The sequence below is a fragment of the Trichechus manatus genome, unplaced genomic scaffold (assembly GCF_000243295.1).
Source record: "Trichechus manatus latirostris isolate Lorelei unplaced genomic scaffold, TriManLat1.0 scaffold00145, whole genome shotgun sequence".
In the NCBI taxonomy this organism is placed as follows: domain Eukaryota; kingdom Metazoa; phylum Chordata; class Mammalia; order Sirenia; family Trichechidae; genus Trichechus; species Trichechus manatus.
In genome coordinates, this window is record NW_004444081.1 from 4,650,638 (window position 1) to 4,667,887 (window position 17,250).

Here is a 17,250-nt window from a genome sequence, read left to right on the forward strand (position 1 = left end):
AGATCAGGAGCCCTGGTGGCACAGTGGTTAAGTGTTTGGCTGCTAACCAAAAGGTCGGCAGTTCAAATCCACGAGCCACTCCTTGGAAACCCTACGGGGCAGTTCTACTCTGTCCTATAGGGTCACTATGAGTCGAAATTGACTTGAGGCAATGCGTTTTTTTTAAAGATCAGGACCCTAAAAAAGTGGACTCCAAGACACATGAATTTTTAGGGATAGATGAGGAAAAGGTCTAAAGAAAGATCGTGGCACGGAAATACAAACATTGGCAGAATCCAGAGGACAAAAGGTGGTGTGGGCGTATATTAGTAGGGGCATGGGCACTAGGAAGGCTGAGTAAAGATATATATTCCACCCACATGAGACTGGTGTCTTAGCTCAGTCAGATGCATGCCATTTGGGTTTCTGATTGAAATTTCAAAAGGCCTTTGGTAGCTAGGTTAAACAAACATGAATTAAAGAAAAGAGTGAAAGACACAGAAAGACATTTATTGGCACATCTGGCTGGCTAGATTCACAGTCACAGCCACTAGCAAAATAACAGCCATTTCACATAAAACAAATGCCTAGTCTGTCCCCTTCAGCAGGACTGCTGTGACTGAAATGATTGTTGATAACAGAATTGTTGAATCAAGAGAACTATTCTACCCAATGAGTTCAGGTTTGAAAACCTGGAGGCAAGGGCAAATGTCCTACTGCTGTTATTTCAGGAAACCAGCAACCCACAGACAGGCAAAAGAAGCAGGTTACCTTAGCTCTCTGATTCTGGAACCACACCTGAACGACACGGACGCTCAGCCCTGTTTCTGCAGCCAGGGTCTCTCTCACCTTGGAAAAATGGAACATTAGAAATAGAGAAACATTAGGATCCCAAAGAAAGAGGCTTGGAACATTTCCTACCTAGCGCAAGAGGAGGCCAACAGGCCACATTTTACAGAGGAACTGGCATAAACCAAAACATAAGAACCTCACTGCCCTTCAGGTGGAGACAGGGTCCTTCACCCAGTCAACAAAGAAAAAATCACTCATTCGGATGTGTGTCCCCAGGAGGTGTTTCTGAGTTTCTCTTATGCTAGAAATCAGACCTTAAGTCATGATGTTAAGTCATTAGCATAGTCTGTTGTTGTACCTTTGCTATAACCTGTGCGTATGCATTAACATACTTAAGAAAAGCATGGTAAAATTCACTTTGCGAAACCAAATGGCCCTCTCTTGATCTCCTCTCTTGTCTAATTTTTTGTTTTGTCCATCATAGCTTTAAGTGACTTTGAGCGTTTAATGAATAGTCATATTCCCTGTTATTGTAAGGGAGCCCTGCCCAGAGAGGAAAGTGGGAGCCACCTGGAATCCGACAGAGCAAGGCAGGCAGCTCTGATGCAGGCAAAAGCACCAGGCCGTGCGGAGACAGGCTTATCAGGATCCAGATAATAAAGCTGTCATTGTTAGTTGCTGCCTAGTTGATTCCAACTCATGGCAACCCCATGTGTACAGAGGAGAACTGCTCCATGGGGTTTTCAAGGCTGTGACCTTCTGGAAGCAGATTGCCAGGCCTGTCTTCTGAGGTGCCCCTGGATGAGTTCAAACAGCCAACTTTTCGGCTAATAGTTGAGCACTCAACCGTTGGCACCATCCAGAAAATAGAGAATAAAGAGATGTGTTTTAAAATCTGCCCTCCAGACAGGCAGGTGGTGACGTGGCTGGCAAGGTGGCGAGAAGAAAAGAGGCAAGAAGCACAGGCTTCCCAAGAAGGGGCCTGAGAGACACTGCCACCTTTTGGCTGGATTCTGGGGAGGAGCTGGGATTGAAGGAGCCACCTGAATAAATTTGTGATTAGAGCAAACCTGAAGTCTTGGGAAGTGCTTCTCCTTGATCGTGCCACCTGGGCTGAGGCTTAGGAGAAGTAGAATGATTAGACTCAATTTTTAAAGCACATCCATCTTCTAAGCCAACGAAAACAGCAGTCTGCACAGAGGTCCAACTCCACCTGTTGAAACCCTACCCATCCCTCAGAGGCCCAGCGCAAAAGCAAAAGCCACCTGTTCCACAAAGCCTCGCCTGATTCCCCCCACAGAAGTGACCTTTCCCTTCCCTCGGCTTCCACGGTTCCTGGCTGGCCCCTCTATTACGGTCCTTGGCTCTTTCTCCCAGTGTTCCAGCTACGGGTGCACATATCTCCTTCATGCTGGTGGCCTGGAAACTGCCCCGGTGCAAGCACCAGGCACAGGGCAGACCCAGGCTGGGAGTTCAGTACACGTAGCATTAAGTAAATAAGTGCAAGACTACTCTGAGGGTATTTCACTTTCTCCTGGAGCCCCTGCGTGGTGCAAATAGTTAACACATTCAGCTGCTAACTGAAAGGTTGGAGATTCAAGTCCACTCAGAAGCACCTTGGTAGAAAGGTCTGGAGATCTACTTCCAAAATATCAGCCACTGAAAACCCTACAGAGCACAGTTCTATTCTGACACACATGGGGTCACCATGAATCTGAATCAACTCGATGGCAACTGGTTTCACTTTCTCCTACTATCTCCTTGGAACCTAAAAGCAGCAAGGACAGGGAAAGTAAGAGCCCTGTAGTTGAATCTTTATGAAGGTCAGATGTTGTGGTGGACTATATTACTGCTCAGCAACCATCCACCCTCCCTCCTCTGCTCCATGGGAGCCATGCACTTCTCCACTGCACTCATGCTGGGCTTGGCCACATGAGGTACTTGGACCAGTGGAATGTGAGAAGGATATGATGTATGTGACATCCAGGCAGAGGCTTTTAATGGGCTTTCCCAGTTTGACCTGGCCTCCTGCCCTCTGCCACCCTCAGAAGAATGGCATGCCCCTGGTGGGGCTCCTTCAAGATGATCCTTGAATGAGAGACCTGTGGAGCAGACCTGAATCTGAGCCCAGCTAAGCCAGAGCCCACCCACAGCCTGGGAGCAAGAAATAGATGTTTGCTGTGAGCCACTAAGATTTTGCTTTGTTTGTTATCGCAGCAAAAGCTGACTAATACAAATAGGGATGAAGGAAAAAAGTGCTAACATTTTTAAATAATTTATTTCTTCTATGAATTTCTATAAAGAATGCTTTATTTTCTTTCCTTTTATTGTATAGAAGGCAGTACCCAGCATATGGCAGGCAGTCAATAAATGGCAGGTACTCGTGGCATGATGGTTAACTGCTTAGCTGCTAACTGAAAGGCTGGTGGTTGGAACCTACCAAGTGGCTCTTCAGGAGAAAGACCTGGCAATCTGCTTCCATAAAGATCACAGCCTAGAAAACCCTACGGGGCAGTTCTACTCTGTCACACGGGGTTGCTATGAGTCGAAAATCGACTCAACAGAACCCAACAGCAACACCCAATAAATAGACACAGCTTGTTGTGGTAGAGACTGCTAATTGTCCCTAAGATACAGGCTTTCCTTCTTCCTACTAGCAATTGAATCCCCACGTTTTAGCCAGGCAGACAGTCACCCACTGGCCCTGGGAAGAGACTCACTTCCCAGCCTCCCTTGCAGGACGTGTGGCCATGTGACTAGATCTTGGCCAGTGGCTATAAGTGAAGGTGATGCAAGCAACTTCTGGGTCAGCTTGCCCTCTACCTCCTTTTTCTCTACCCTGGTGGCTGGAAAAATAATGACAACCAGAGCAGCCCCTTGAACCTGAGTGATGGGTAAGAGAGCTACTCCACCAGTCTCAGACTGCTCACCTCTGAACTAGACATGAGAGAAATAAACTCTTACCTCATTAAGCCACTGTGTTTTTAGACTGTTACAGCATCTTGGTCTATACCCCACTGGTACCTATCATTATTATTACTCTCACTGCTTTCCATGAAACGAAAGAAGTGAGCAAAGGCCCAGTTGGAGTGGTAAGCATGCATGAAAGCATAGGGGGATTCTACTACATCCCTGGCCCAGCCTCAGTGCTTTCTGGTGTCTCCAGCGAGACTCAGGGCCCCATGCACGGGCTTGGTCTAACAGCCTCCCTACTGCCCTGACCCCCAGGGGCCCATCTACACCCCAGGGGCACCCATGGTGCATGCACAGATATAGGGCCAGTTCCCTTTCCACCCCTCCCTCCTCCTGTACCTTCCGGCATGGCTTGGAGGACACTTCAAATGAGGCCTTGAATGCTCTCCTCTGTTGGGTTGTCAAGATGGTTCTGGGACGTTTGGGGCGCTTGTGGTCCTTACCATCCTCAGCAGCTCCTTTCCCTGCTCCATGGGTTGACTTGCAAAGACTTTCTTCATCATCACTTTTGCCTAAAAGCAGCAGAAAACAATGTGCTGAGTCCCTGATAGCCACTTTCTGGAGCTGTATGATATTCCATAACCAGGCACTTGGGTCCACATTCCCAGCAAGGCTTTACATATGAGTGTAATAACCTATGTGGTAGGATTTGAAACCGCAAGATGGAGGCTAAGGAAAGTACTTCTAAAAGCCAGAGGCTTGTACCAGAGTCCACCATCACACTCGGGACTTTATCACCAAATGGTACGCTGGCTCCACATTTACTTGTTGTCTTAATGGTGGGAAAATTACTTACCTCCCTGTGACTCAAAATCAGGATATGACAGAACCTAATTCACTGGGGTTGTTGTCAGGATTAAATGAGTTAATACCAATAAGGCACTAAGAATGCTGCTTGGCACATAATGCTCAATAAATGTTGGCATTGGTATTATTCCAGAGGTGTCTTTTTTCAAGACTAGATCTAGAAATAATGAATATCACCTGTAACTACTGTGCTCCTTTGAAAATCACCTATATGAGACCAAAGGGTCAACATTACTTTAAAACAAAGATCAGGGCAGGGAAACTAGATGAATGGAAATGGAATAACCGGAACGAAAATAATGAGAATGTTCACACATTGCGAAGACTGTAACCAATGTCACTGAACAACTGGTGCAGAAATTGTTGAATGGAACCTAAACTGCTATGTAAATCGTCAACAAAAACACAATAAAATTTTTTTTTTTAAAGAAAAGACTAGACCTAGAGAAGCTACGTATAATGTCCTAGACGCTAAGTCTGAAACTAGCCACTTGCAGAATGTAGAAACTATTACTGTTAAAAGGCCACAAAAGAACAGCGTTAGATTACCTGCAGGTAGAGATAACTGGGAATGGTCAGGTAACAAGAATAATTCATCAAAATTGCTTGTCTATAAAATAATAAATATCCATTAAAGTAAATAGAAATATGTGACTTACTTCAACTCTAGAAACAGTGAGCAATACGGGGTGGGGGGTAACTTTTAAAATAAATAAAGCTCTGCAGTATACATCATATTCTTTTCTAGGCTACCTCTTCCGTTGCACAGACTTTATGCCCCAGAGATGCTTCTGGGGTCTGGGAAATACCTGTGTGAGAGAGACTTCTCACATTGAGCATTAAAAGCCTTAGACAGCTCTGTGCCCAAATTACCTGAACAAGAACCATATGGATTTCTGGGTCCTCCCAAAGGTGGGCCATCCTATTTCCTCCAGTGGGAAACCCTTGCCCCTAAGGGCTTCCCCCAGGCCAGCCCTCCTAATTCCAGTCCCCTTCTGGCCAACTTCAAGAACACCAAGCTGAGGGCACACACTGTGTGTGTCAGGCATCTTTGTTCTTCACTCCACCCTCCTCCGTAAAGGTCGTGCATTTGCATAGGCTGTTTTAGTTTAGACTTTCATTGAGTTCTAATTTATGGGGGGTATTCACCCTGGCCCTCCGCCAGAGCCACAAAAATTTATTTTATCTGAAAGAATAATGCCTTCTTTTCTCTACGAACATTAAAAATACATTTGAACATGAAGGAGCACAATGAGTTCCATGAGGGCATGACCCGTGATGTCACTGGAAAGGGACTGGATGTTGGCAGACCTAGGTTTCCATCCCAGTTCTCCCCCTTGTTACAAGTACAGCCCTATGCAAGATATGTCATCTCACTGAGCCTCAGGTTCCTCATCTGAATACTGGAGACAGTAACACCCACCCAGCAAGTGGGACTAGACCATAGAAGTAATGAAGCTACGTGTGAAACAGCTAACATAGTCCTGGCTCACAGGAGGTTCTCGATACATGCTGTGAACAGGATGTCTTTTCTCTCTTCTCCATCTCCCTCAATAATGTAGTTTTTAAAACCCAAAAGATTAAAAAAGAAGAGAGTTAAAGCAAGAATGCTCGTGACAAGAGGTGGCCACTCTGGCACCTTCAACCCTGAGGCTGCTCATTTTCAGTGGCAATACAGCAGGCTCATCTTGGTCGTACCTAGGTGTGAAGAGGTTTGGGGAAATTTCTAGAAGGAGACTTTCAAAATGGGGAGGGAAAAAATAAGCTCTTAAGAACTAAAAGCCCCAGGGAAATAAGAAGACCCCACAAGAGGATAAAAGATAGGAACAACAACAACAAAAAAAAAGCCATGGACTGCATAGATGCGCCATTGCTTGCCCCTACTCATCCCACTGCTTGGAGATGTCCCAGAGCCTAGGCTTCAGCGAGGCCAGTAACTCTCTCTGAGGGCGGACTCTTCAGAGTCAAAAGGATGCTCCTTTGACACCAGTGATCCCTTTAGTAATATTTCTGAGGAGGTGGGGCTGACATCCAAACTCCAGTGTTGTGCAGATCTCCTGCCAGGCAGGTGACTAAAAGTGGCTGAGTCTGGAAGAAATGAGTGAGAAATCCAAATTCTAGAATATATATATTTTAAATTCAATTATTTTATCTTCAAGAACTTCCTGCCTATACCAGGTTTGTCAATAAAATGGCATTTGCAAATACTTTATGGAGTCAGTCTGATTCTTTTACAGTCATTCCTTACATAATTTGATGCAAATCTGCACTGATAAGTAGAATAAAGTAACTAATGAAAACGTGAAGTCTAAAATAATGCTAGATTTCACGATAATGTCTCATATATGTTGATGTCCTTCAGGAAAACAATCTAGCATGATGTCTACAAGCACGGGCTTTGGAGCCATATAAACTTAGGTTTAAATTCTGGTTCTGCCAGCTACTATGTGTGATTTTGAACAAATTCTTCAAGACTCATTTTTCTCTTTGAAGAAAGTAATAATGTTGTTGGAATTAAAGCGCCTGGTGGATCTGAACTGCCGACCTTCTAGTTAGCAGCTGTAGCTCTTAACCACTATGCCACCAGAGTTATAGACATATATATAAAACGCTTCACTGGTTTTGCTTCTCTAGAGAACCCAGCCTAAGACACCTAGGAGACACAGGAGCACGCATATTTCTGAAGAGCTGCACTTCCATCATGAAGCAACAGAGAGGAGGGCAGAAAAGAACCATCTCCCAGGCCAGCCCCTATGACAAGTTTTAGAGTATGTTGAGAGCATCATTGATGGCTGCTCATTCACACCTGGTGAGAAGAGTCAGCGGAAAATATGCTTGTTTTCCAGCAAAAAGAAAGGAGCAGAAGAAGAAAAAGAGAAAGAAGGAGAGGGAGGGAGAGGAAGAGGAAACAGAGGAATGTAGCAGTAATTTGTCTCTGGAATGTTTCTATTGTTTTTGTGGTACATTTTCTCCCTCTGATGTCCAGTATCTCACTTTCTCTTCTGTTCCTTGGGTTCCCCTTTTACTTCCAGGCAGCACCTCATGCTCTGGACCAGGGGTCTACAAATTTTCTCTACTAAAGGCCAGAAAGTAAATATTTTAGTTTTTGCAAGCCACACAATCTCTAGCCCAAGTATTCAACTTTGCCACTGTAGAACTCTGTCCTGTAGGGTTGCTATGAGTGCGAATTGACTTGACAGCAATGGGTATTGTAGAACCACAGCAGCCACAGACAATATGAACGAGTGTGGCTATATTCCAAAGATGTGGTGAAATCCACGTGAGATAGTTCACTACAGATTAGTAAGTAAACACAACTAAGCCTGTGTGTAACTTCCTTACTGTAAGCCCGTGCATTGCTTACTGGTTAATCCACCCCTGGTTCCAATAAAACTGTGTTAACAAAAACAGGCAACAGTCCAGATTTGGCTTGTGGGCCATAGATTGCTGACCCCTGCTCTAAACCTCTCCTAACCTCCTGTTTTCCGTCAAAACTTACAGGTCCTGCGTTCTATGGTTTCAGGCTCTGACTCTGGAGGCAGGAAGCACTGATGGAACCCGAGACACCATGGAATCAATGGTTGGCCATGGTTTGATGTGTTCTCCTCCACAGTCAATAACATGTACACTTACCAAGAAATGCTTCCCACTAAACCATTACCAGTGTGGGGATCTCAGGTATCCTGGAAGATCTGGAGATTCTGGAGATGGAGGGCTGGAGGGGCCTTTTGACACAGTGCAGATGGATGCCACAGCCCAGCTGCCAACTGGACAGTGGACGATAACTAACCATCACTCAGCTTCTATCTGTTGTTAGCTGCCATCAAGCCATCCCCTGACTCACTGGGACCCCATGCGCAACAGAACAAAATGCTGCATGGTCCTTCTGCACCATCCCTATGATCAGCTGCAGATCAGACCACTGCGATCCATAGGGATTTTACTGGCTGATTTCAGGACACAGATCGCCAGGCCTTTCTTCCTACTCCATCTTAGTCTGGAAGCTCTGCTGAATCTGTTCAGTATCATAGCAACATGCAAGCCTCCACTGACAGACAGGTGGTAGTTGCACCCAGGAATTGGTGGAGCATTGGCCGGGAATCAGACTTGAGTCTCCCACTTGGAAGGCAGGAATTCTAGCAGTGAACCACCACTGCCTTCAGCTTCTATCTACCATGTTGTAAGTACCATGGGATAACAGTGCCCTGTGAGTCTCTTAGGGAATTCCCAGGCTGCTCCCTTGATGTGCACAAAGGCTCCGTCTTCCCTTTCAGCATAACAAGCGTGCCTTGACTCTGATCCCAACTTCTCCATGAAAACATGCACTGCCTCAAACATACTTATTGATTTGTCCAAGAGAAAGCAAAGTTCTAAAGGAGTTAGGAGATTTTTCCCAGAACCAGCAGGAGTAGTGGAGAGCAGAAGATGAAGAAAGAAAAACCTTAAAACAGCAGAAAAGTGGGAGTCGAGGGGGGAGGCAGCCCCAGTCCGTTGCCAGAGGCTCCCACGCCCAGATGCAGGACAGAGCTATTCCTCATAATTTAAGCTGACACCCCTCTGCAGAGATGAAAGGAACACAAGTTGCTGCTCTCCAACTACAAATGTCAGCATCCCTGGAGGCCATTTAGACACAAACACAGCATAAATCTGACTCCTGGTGGGGAAGTCCAGAGATTAAGTCTCCACACAGCCTACCAGAGTGAAATGAATTTGCTTGGCATGAGGTTTGAACATGTCTCTCAGGGCCTTTGCTTTCCTCTTTCGTATAAAAAAATCTGGAATGGTTCAGGGCTGTTTCTCCCCCTTTGCCTGTTCCTCCCCCTCGTTTATGACATAAGCAATCACAGATGAAAGACTCAGCCATGGTTTATGGCCCTGAGACTGGGGCTGCACTACCTGTGGGGCCTCGCAGATTCATTTCAGGTTGTTGGAAAAATCCCAACGGCCCATAAACAGGGCAAGAGATATCTGAGCTTGGCCCAGAAGGCGAGGGTGAGGGAGGGGGCCATTGACCCTCATGCTAGGGAAGGGAGAGGCAGGAACAGGCCTCACATGCTTCTCCACTGATGAGCCTCATAAACGTCCTTCGGGCTGGCGAAGTAGAGAAAGGGCCTGGGGTTTGTTGTGGGTGGAAGAAGGAGGGGAAGAAGCAGAGGAGGAATTTATGAAGACAGGATATATAGGAAGCGATTTCATTCACTGCCCTGCGTTACAGGACCAGAATTCCCCTCTCCCTGAGAATAGTAGGAGTCAACCCCGGACACAATGAACTCAAAGCAGCATTTACAACCCAAGAGACAATGAGTACAGTTCTTGAGACAGCAGACAAGTGAAGTCTGCAGCTACTGTTTTGAAACTGTCTTATATGTAGCTCTTCATAGAAAAACTAAGACCCAAGGTCCCTCAACTCAGACTGAAACTGTTGTTGTTAGTTGCTGTCAAGCTGGCTCCAACTCATGGTGCCCTTATGCATAATAGAACAGAATGTTGCCTGACCTTGAACCATTTTATGATCACTGGCATGTTTGAACCCATTGTTGTGGCTATTGTGTAGGGCCTTCTAACCTAGGGGCTCATCTTCCAGCACATATCAGACAACATTCTGTTCTGATCCATAAGGTTTTCATTAGCTAATTTTTGGAAGTATATCTTTAGCCTTTCTTCCTAGTCTGTTCTATCCTGGAAGCTCCGCTGAAACCTGTCCACCATGGGTGACCCCGCTGGTGTCTGAAATCCCAGTGGCATAGCTTCCAGCATCATAGCAACATGCAAGCCACCACAGTATGACAAACTGACAGATGGGTGGTGGAAGACCAAAACTAGGTTCCTGTAAAAGATTTGACTTGGAACTTGTACATTCAATTGTTTCTTGAGTAAGGATGTACTGTAGGCTCATGTGCCAGGCACTGCACAAGGACAATACCAGGATGCAGAGATGATGACGATTCAGCTGTGGCTCTCACAGAGATCTCAGATTAGTGGAGGAGAAAGATCCAGCACCAAGATAATGATAACTCTGCTCAGAGGAGCTAGGGGAGGGGGCTGGGGAAGGCTACCAATGCAGGTGTCACTTGAGCTGAAATGAATCGTGCAAAGGTAGAAAAGGAGAGGAAGGGAGTTTTCGGCCAACAAGACAGAACATTTAAAGGCATAGAAGCAGGGCATTTACCTGGGAAGGGAGGCTTATCAAATATAAACTACACACTTGGAACTGTTCTGTGTAATTGGGAAAGGATCAGAAAGAGGTATAAGATAACCCCTTGCTCTTAAAGAACAGAGAACTGAGTTTGAGTTAACAAGCATGAAACAATAAAGAATATATAATAGTATATGATTAAGTTCTGCACCTATGATAAACTCTGTAAATAAAAATGTGAGCATTTAGAAAAGAGGGGTGTCTATTAGGCCAGAAAAGTTGGTGACGGCTGGAGGCTTAAGAAGGGAGTAGTAGATATGAAGGAGCCCTGGTGGTGCAGTGGTTAAGAGCTCAGCTGCTAACCAAAAGGACAGCAGTTTAAATCCACCAGCTGCTCCTTGGAAACCCTATGCGACAGTTCTACTCTGTCCTATAGGGTCGTTTTGAATCAGAACTGACTTAATGGCAAGGGGTTTGGCTTGGTTTTGGTTTAGTAGATATGGAAAGCCAGAGGGGAGGAAGCAGGTGTTGCAAAAAAGGGCCATGAGGGGCTCCGTGGCTAGAGCTACAGGGGAAAGTGTGGACCCGGAGTGCACGGCACAGTGACATAGGGAAGACACAGCAACAGCCCTGGATTGCGGTGCGTATGTGTAGGGGATGGCACTGGGCCACAATGTCCACTTGGAAGACTGGGCTGAGTAGTTGCTCGGATCCCAGCTCTAGACAGGGAACTCGAGAAAAAGAAGGAAATGTTCACATCCCAAGCACCAGTTCTGGGTCAGGCCCTGAGTCCAGGGTACACATGTCCTTTTGTCTCTACTGCAACATGGTATGGAAGGTATTAGTGTACCACCTGGTCTAATTAAGGAATAAATGGGGCTCCAGAGAGGTTACGTAAGCTGTCCCAACAAACAGGGCCTGAGTGGCAGGGCCAGGTTTCAGGCAAGGCTTGTCTGCTCCAAAGCCCAGGCCCAGAGACACCCAACACGGGTGATCCCTGAAGGGAGGAAGGAAACAAGACTTTTTAATCAGTAAATCAGGCATAAGCAAATGATAGTCACCTGTGCATGTCCTAGCCCATACGTAGGAAAATCCAAGTGCTTTGTCTTCCACAGAACACTGAAATGATGATGGTGGAGAATAGGACTTTTATGATAACAGGATGTGGGGCAGAGAAAGGTAACTCTGACCATCAAATGGGAGATGTGGTGGAGCCTCGGTGGCACAAGGGTTAAGCCCCCAGGTGCTAACCAGAAGGTTGGCCGTTGGAACCCCCATACTGGCTCCAGGAGAAAAGACCTGGCAATGTGCTCGCGTAAAGACTACAACTTAGAAAACCCTATGGAGTAGTTGTACTCTGTCACAGGGGGTCCCTATGGGTCCAAAATCGACTTGACAGCACAACAGTCCTAATTTTGCCACTATGCTGTGTGCCCTTGGATAAAACTTCTCACATCTCTAGCACTCCATTTGCTTCATCTAGGAGAAGATATAAGCATTCCTTCTGCTTACCCAATACCTGACAGGGCATCATTTTACAACTGCATTGTTTCACACTACAGCCTCAAGAGGCAGGATAAGTGTTATTATTCTTCTTTTGCAAATGAGTAAACTGAGACCCCGGGGCAGCGGGAGGGGGTCTCTTGCCCAATGGCACACAGCTGAGATGCTCTTTCTTCTAGCTCCTCCCGCCACTGCCGGCCTGACCTGCCCCACAGGGTTGTTGTGGAGATCCCAGGATACTGGTGCTTGCAAACAGTCAGGTGTCGCTCAACTGCAGGCAGCCTTACTGTTATTAAAGAGCGAGGAAAGAAAAGGCTGGAAGGCAAGGCTCTCTGGAGGAGGTGGGGGTGGGGTGGGACATCTACCTTGAGATCTGGCTGGCAAAGCCATTCTTTTCACCCCAAAAGGGACAGACCTCCTTTTAAATCCATGCACTCCCCTCCCCGACACACACACCCCTGGTCACTGCACACAATGCCTGCGCCAGCATGCTCGGGGAAGGTCTCCAATCACAGTGCACTAATCATTTCAGGCACTGGGCAGACAGAAGTAGAGCTGCGGCACTCCTGAGTCAGGCTGTAGGTAAAGTGCCCCAAGAAAGGCACCTTTGTTCAGAGATGTCCACTGCAGATGAGGGTTCCTGTGCCACGCTACGGCGGTGGCGGGGGCGGGGGGGTCAGCGCCAGGGTATTCCAGCTCCAACATCCAGGCAGGCCCCTGAGGGGAGCTGTGTCTCCACTCTGTGAGTGCTGGCAGCCCGCCACAGCCTGGACGCCTCTCCTTTTTCTTTCCTCAGCTGGCTGGTGCTCCTAAAAGGGAAACCTTGTGCTTGGGAGGTATGCAGGCAACATGACAGTATTAGTACTGATTGGTGGAATTACTGTTGATTTGCATCAGTTTTCGGTCTTTTCATGTTGGAATAGGCTTCTGCTAACACCTATCCCTCCTGTCTCCCTCTTCCCTACCACACGTAAACACACACACACGTGGATGCTTGCATATGTACACATGTACAATGCATCTTCTTCATCTTTCCCTCTCTGAGTTTTTACATCTTTTTTTTTTTTTGAACACTTTATAGTGTTTTAGATGAAAGTTTAGAGCAAATTAGTTTCCCATTCAACAATTCATACACAAATTGTTCCGTGACACTGGGTACTATCTCCACAACGTATCGGCACTCTCCCCATTTCCACCCTGCCTTCCCCGTATCCATTCCCCCAGTTTCCCTGCCCCTCCTTGCCTTCTCATCTTTGCTTTTGGGCAAAAGTTGCCCATTTGGTCTCATATTGTTGATTGTTCTAAGACGCACATTCCTCACGGGTGTTATTGTTTATCTTGTTGGCCAATCTATTATTTGGTTGAAAGATGACCTCTGGAAATGGCTTCTGTTCCAGCTTAAAACGGTGTCTTAGGACAACAGTCTCGGGGGTTCCTCCAGTCTCTATCAGTCCAGTTAAGTACAGTCTTTTTTATGAATTTGAGTTTTATTCTATATTTTTCTTCCATTCTAACCAGGACCTTCTATTGTATCCCTGGTCAGAGTGGTCAGTAGTGGTAGCAGGGCACCATCTAGCTCTTCTGATCTCAGGCCAGAGGAGGCTGTGGTTCTTGTGGGCCATTAGTCCTGTGGACTAATTGCTTCCTTGAGTCTTTGCTTTCTGTCACTCTCCTTTGCTCCAGACAGGAAGAGACCAATAGCTGTATCTTAGATAGCTGCTTGCAAGCTTTTAAGAGCCCAGACACTGCTCACCAAACTAGAGTATAGAACATTATCTTTACAAACTATGTTATGCCAATTGACCTAGCTGTCCTCCAAGACTATGGTCCTTAGACTTCAAGCCAAGTAACTCAGTCCCACAAGGTGTTTGGATATGTCTAAGAAGATTCGGTAACTGTGTCCCCTATGTGCTCTATTATGTATAAGAATATATATGCAGGACATACAAATATGTATATACAAATGGCCACAACTATACCTATATATGCATGTGCATGTACCCCCCCACCCTCCCACACATATATAACATACATAACTACCTATGTAACCACTCACAGATTTTTGGTTATTATTACTGTTGTTGTAGAATTGTATATGTTATAGCATTTACTGTAATTGTCCTTTATTCTTGCTTACTTCTCAGTGTCTTCATTTACCTTGGTCATGTTGTGCTGACATTCCCGATATTATGTATTGCCTTTGTCTTCACCAGAATTAACACTTGTCTACTATCTAGTAAGTGATTCTCCCTCTCTTCCCCTCCGATCCCTGGTAACCATCAAAGAACCTTGCTTTCTGTGTGTAAACCTATACTAGACTTTTTATAAAAATGGTATCATGCAATACTTATCCACTTGTAATACACTTATTTCACTCACATAATGTCCTCCAGATTCATCCATGCTATGTTTCATGGATTCATCATGATTCTTTAATGTTGCATAGTATTCCATTGCATGCATGTACCACATTTTGATTATTCATTCATCCATTGATGGACATGTATGTTGCTTCCATTTTTTTGATATTGTGAATAAGGCTGCAATGAATATATATCTATTCGTGTAACAGCTCTTGTTTCTCTAGGAATATATACCTAGGAGTGGGATTGCTGGATCATATGGTATCTCTACTTCTAGCTTGTCTACTAAGCCAGGAAAGACAAATTGAAGAAGAATGGCATCGCATTCATCATCAAAAAGAACATTTCAATATCTATCCTGAAGTACAACACTGTCAGTGATAGGATAATATACATAAGCCTACAAAGGAGACCAGTTAATACGACCATTATTCAAATTTACACACCAACCACTAGCGCCAAAATGAGGAAACTGGCCATTTTAACCAACTTCTGCAGTCTAAAATTGATCAAACATGAAGTCAAGATGCACTGATAATTATTGGTGATTGGTATGCAAAAGCTGGAAACAAAGAAGAAGGGTCGGTAGTTGGAAAATATGGCTGTGGTGATGGAAACAACACGGGAGATCACATGATAAAATTTTGCAAGACCAACGACTTATTCATTGCAAATACCTTTTTAGAGCAACATAAACGGCAACTATACACGTGGACCTCACGGGATGAAAAACAAAGGAATCAAATTGACTACATCTGTAGAAAGAGACAGTGGAAAATCTCAATATCATCAGTCAGTACAAAGCCAGGGTTGACTTCAGAACAGACAATCAATTGCTCATATGCAAGTTCCAGTTGAAGCTGAAGAAAATTAAAACAAGTCCATAAGAACCAAAATACAATCCTGAGTATATCCCACTTGAATTTGGAGACCATCTCAAGAATAGATTTAAAGCATTGAGCACTAATGACTGAAGATCAGAAGAGCTGTGGGATGACATCAAGGACATCATACATGAAGAAAGCAAACGGTCATTAAAAAGACAGGAAAGAAAGAAAAGGCCAAAATGGATGTCAGACAAGACAACAAAACTTGTTCTTGAACAATGTAGAGTAGCTAAAGCGAGTGGAACAAATGATGAAGTAAAAGAGCTGAACAGAAGGTTTCAAAGGGTGGCTCCAGAAGACAAAGTGATGTATTATAATGAGATATGCAAAGACCTGGAGTTAGAAAACCAAAAGGGAAGAACATGCTCAGCATTTCTCAAGCTGAATGAACTGAAGAAAAAATTCAAGCCTTGAGTTGCAATTTTGAAGGATTGTATGGGCAAAATATTGAACGACGTAGGAAACATCAAACGAAGATGGAAGGAATACACAGAGTCACTGTACCAAAAAGATTTGATCAACATTCAACCATTTCAGGAGGTAGCATATGATCAAGAACCGATGGTATTGAAGGAAGAAGTCCAAGCTGCACTGAAGTCACTGATGAAAAACAAGTCTCCAGGAATTGACGGAATACCAGTTGAGATGTTTCAACAAATGGATGTAATGCTGGAGGTGCTCATTTGTCTCTGCCGAGAAATTCGGAAGACAGCTACCTGGCCAACTGACTGAAAGCGATCCATATTTGTGCCCATTCCAAAGAAAGGTGATCTAACAAAATGCAGAAGTTATAGAACAATATCATTAATATTACACAAGTAAAATTTTAATGAAGATAGTTCAAAAACAGTTGCAGTAGTACATGGACAGGGAACTGCCTGAAGTTCAAGTCAGATTCAGAAGAGGACGTGGAATGAGGGATATCATTGCTGATGACAGATGAATCTTGACTGAAAGCAGAGAATACCAGAAAGATGTTTACCTGCGTTTTATTGGCTATGCAAAGACATTCCACTGCGTAGATCATAACAAATTATTGACAACATTGTGAAGAATGGGAATTCCAGAACACTTAATTGTGCTCATTTGGAACTTGTACATAGACCAAGAAGCAGGTAGTTTGAACAGAACAAGGTGATACTGTGTGGTTTAAAATCAGAAAAGATGTGGTCAGGTTGTATCCTTTCACCATACTTATTCAATCTGTATGCTTAACAAATACTCTGAGAAGCTGGACTGTATGAAGAAGAGTGCAGCATCAGGATTGGAGGAAGACTTATTAACAACCCGCAATATGCAGATGACACAACTTTTCTTGCTGAAAGTGAAGAAGACTTGAAGCACTTACCAATGAAGATCAAAGACTACAGCCTTCAGTACGGATTGCACCTCAACATAAAGAAAACAAAAATCCTCACAACTGGACCAATAAGCAACACCATGATAAATGGAGAAAATATTGAAGTTGTCAAAGCTTTTATTTTACTTGGATCCACAATCAGCACCCATGGAAGCAGCAGTTAAGAAATCAGTCAACGTATTGCATTAGGCAAATCTGCTGCAAAAGACTCCTTAAAGACTCTTTTCAGCAACGATGTTACTTTGAGGACTAAGGTGCACCTGACCCAAGCCATGGCATTTTTAATTACCTCATATGTATTGGAAAAGTGGACAATGAATAAGGAAGACAGAAGATTTGATGCCTTTGAGTTATGGTGTTGGTGAAGAATACTGAATATACCATGGGCTGCCAGAAGAATGAACAAATCTGTCTTAGAAACACAACCAGAATGCTCCTTGGAAGCAAGGA

At 44.7% G+C, this 17,250-nt stretch overlaps 1 protein-coding gene across 1 annotated transcript in view; it reads right to left on the minus strand.

Moving 5' to 3' along the window:
• LMX1A (LIM homeobox transcription factor 1 alpha) overlaps positions 1 to 17,250 on the minus strand; it is a 207,430-nt gene that overhangs the window by 9,428 nt on the left and 180,752 nt on the right. The window contains exons 5-6 of the mRNA XM_004385762.1: positions 4,084 to 4,256; positions 751 to 828 (exon numbers count right to left, since the gene is read on the minus strand). Of these exons, the coding sequence (XP_004385819.1) occupies positions 751 to 828; positions 4,084 to 4,256 (251 nt within the window). The remainder of the gene's footprint in view (positions 1 to 750; positions 829 to 4,083; positions 4,257 to 17,250) is intronic.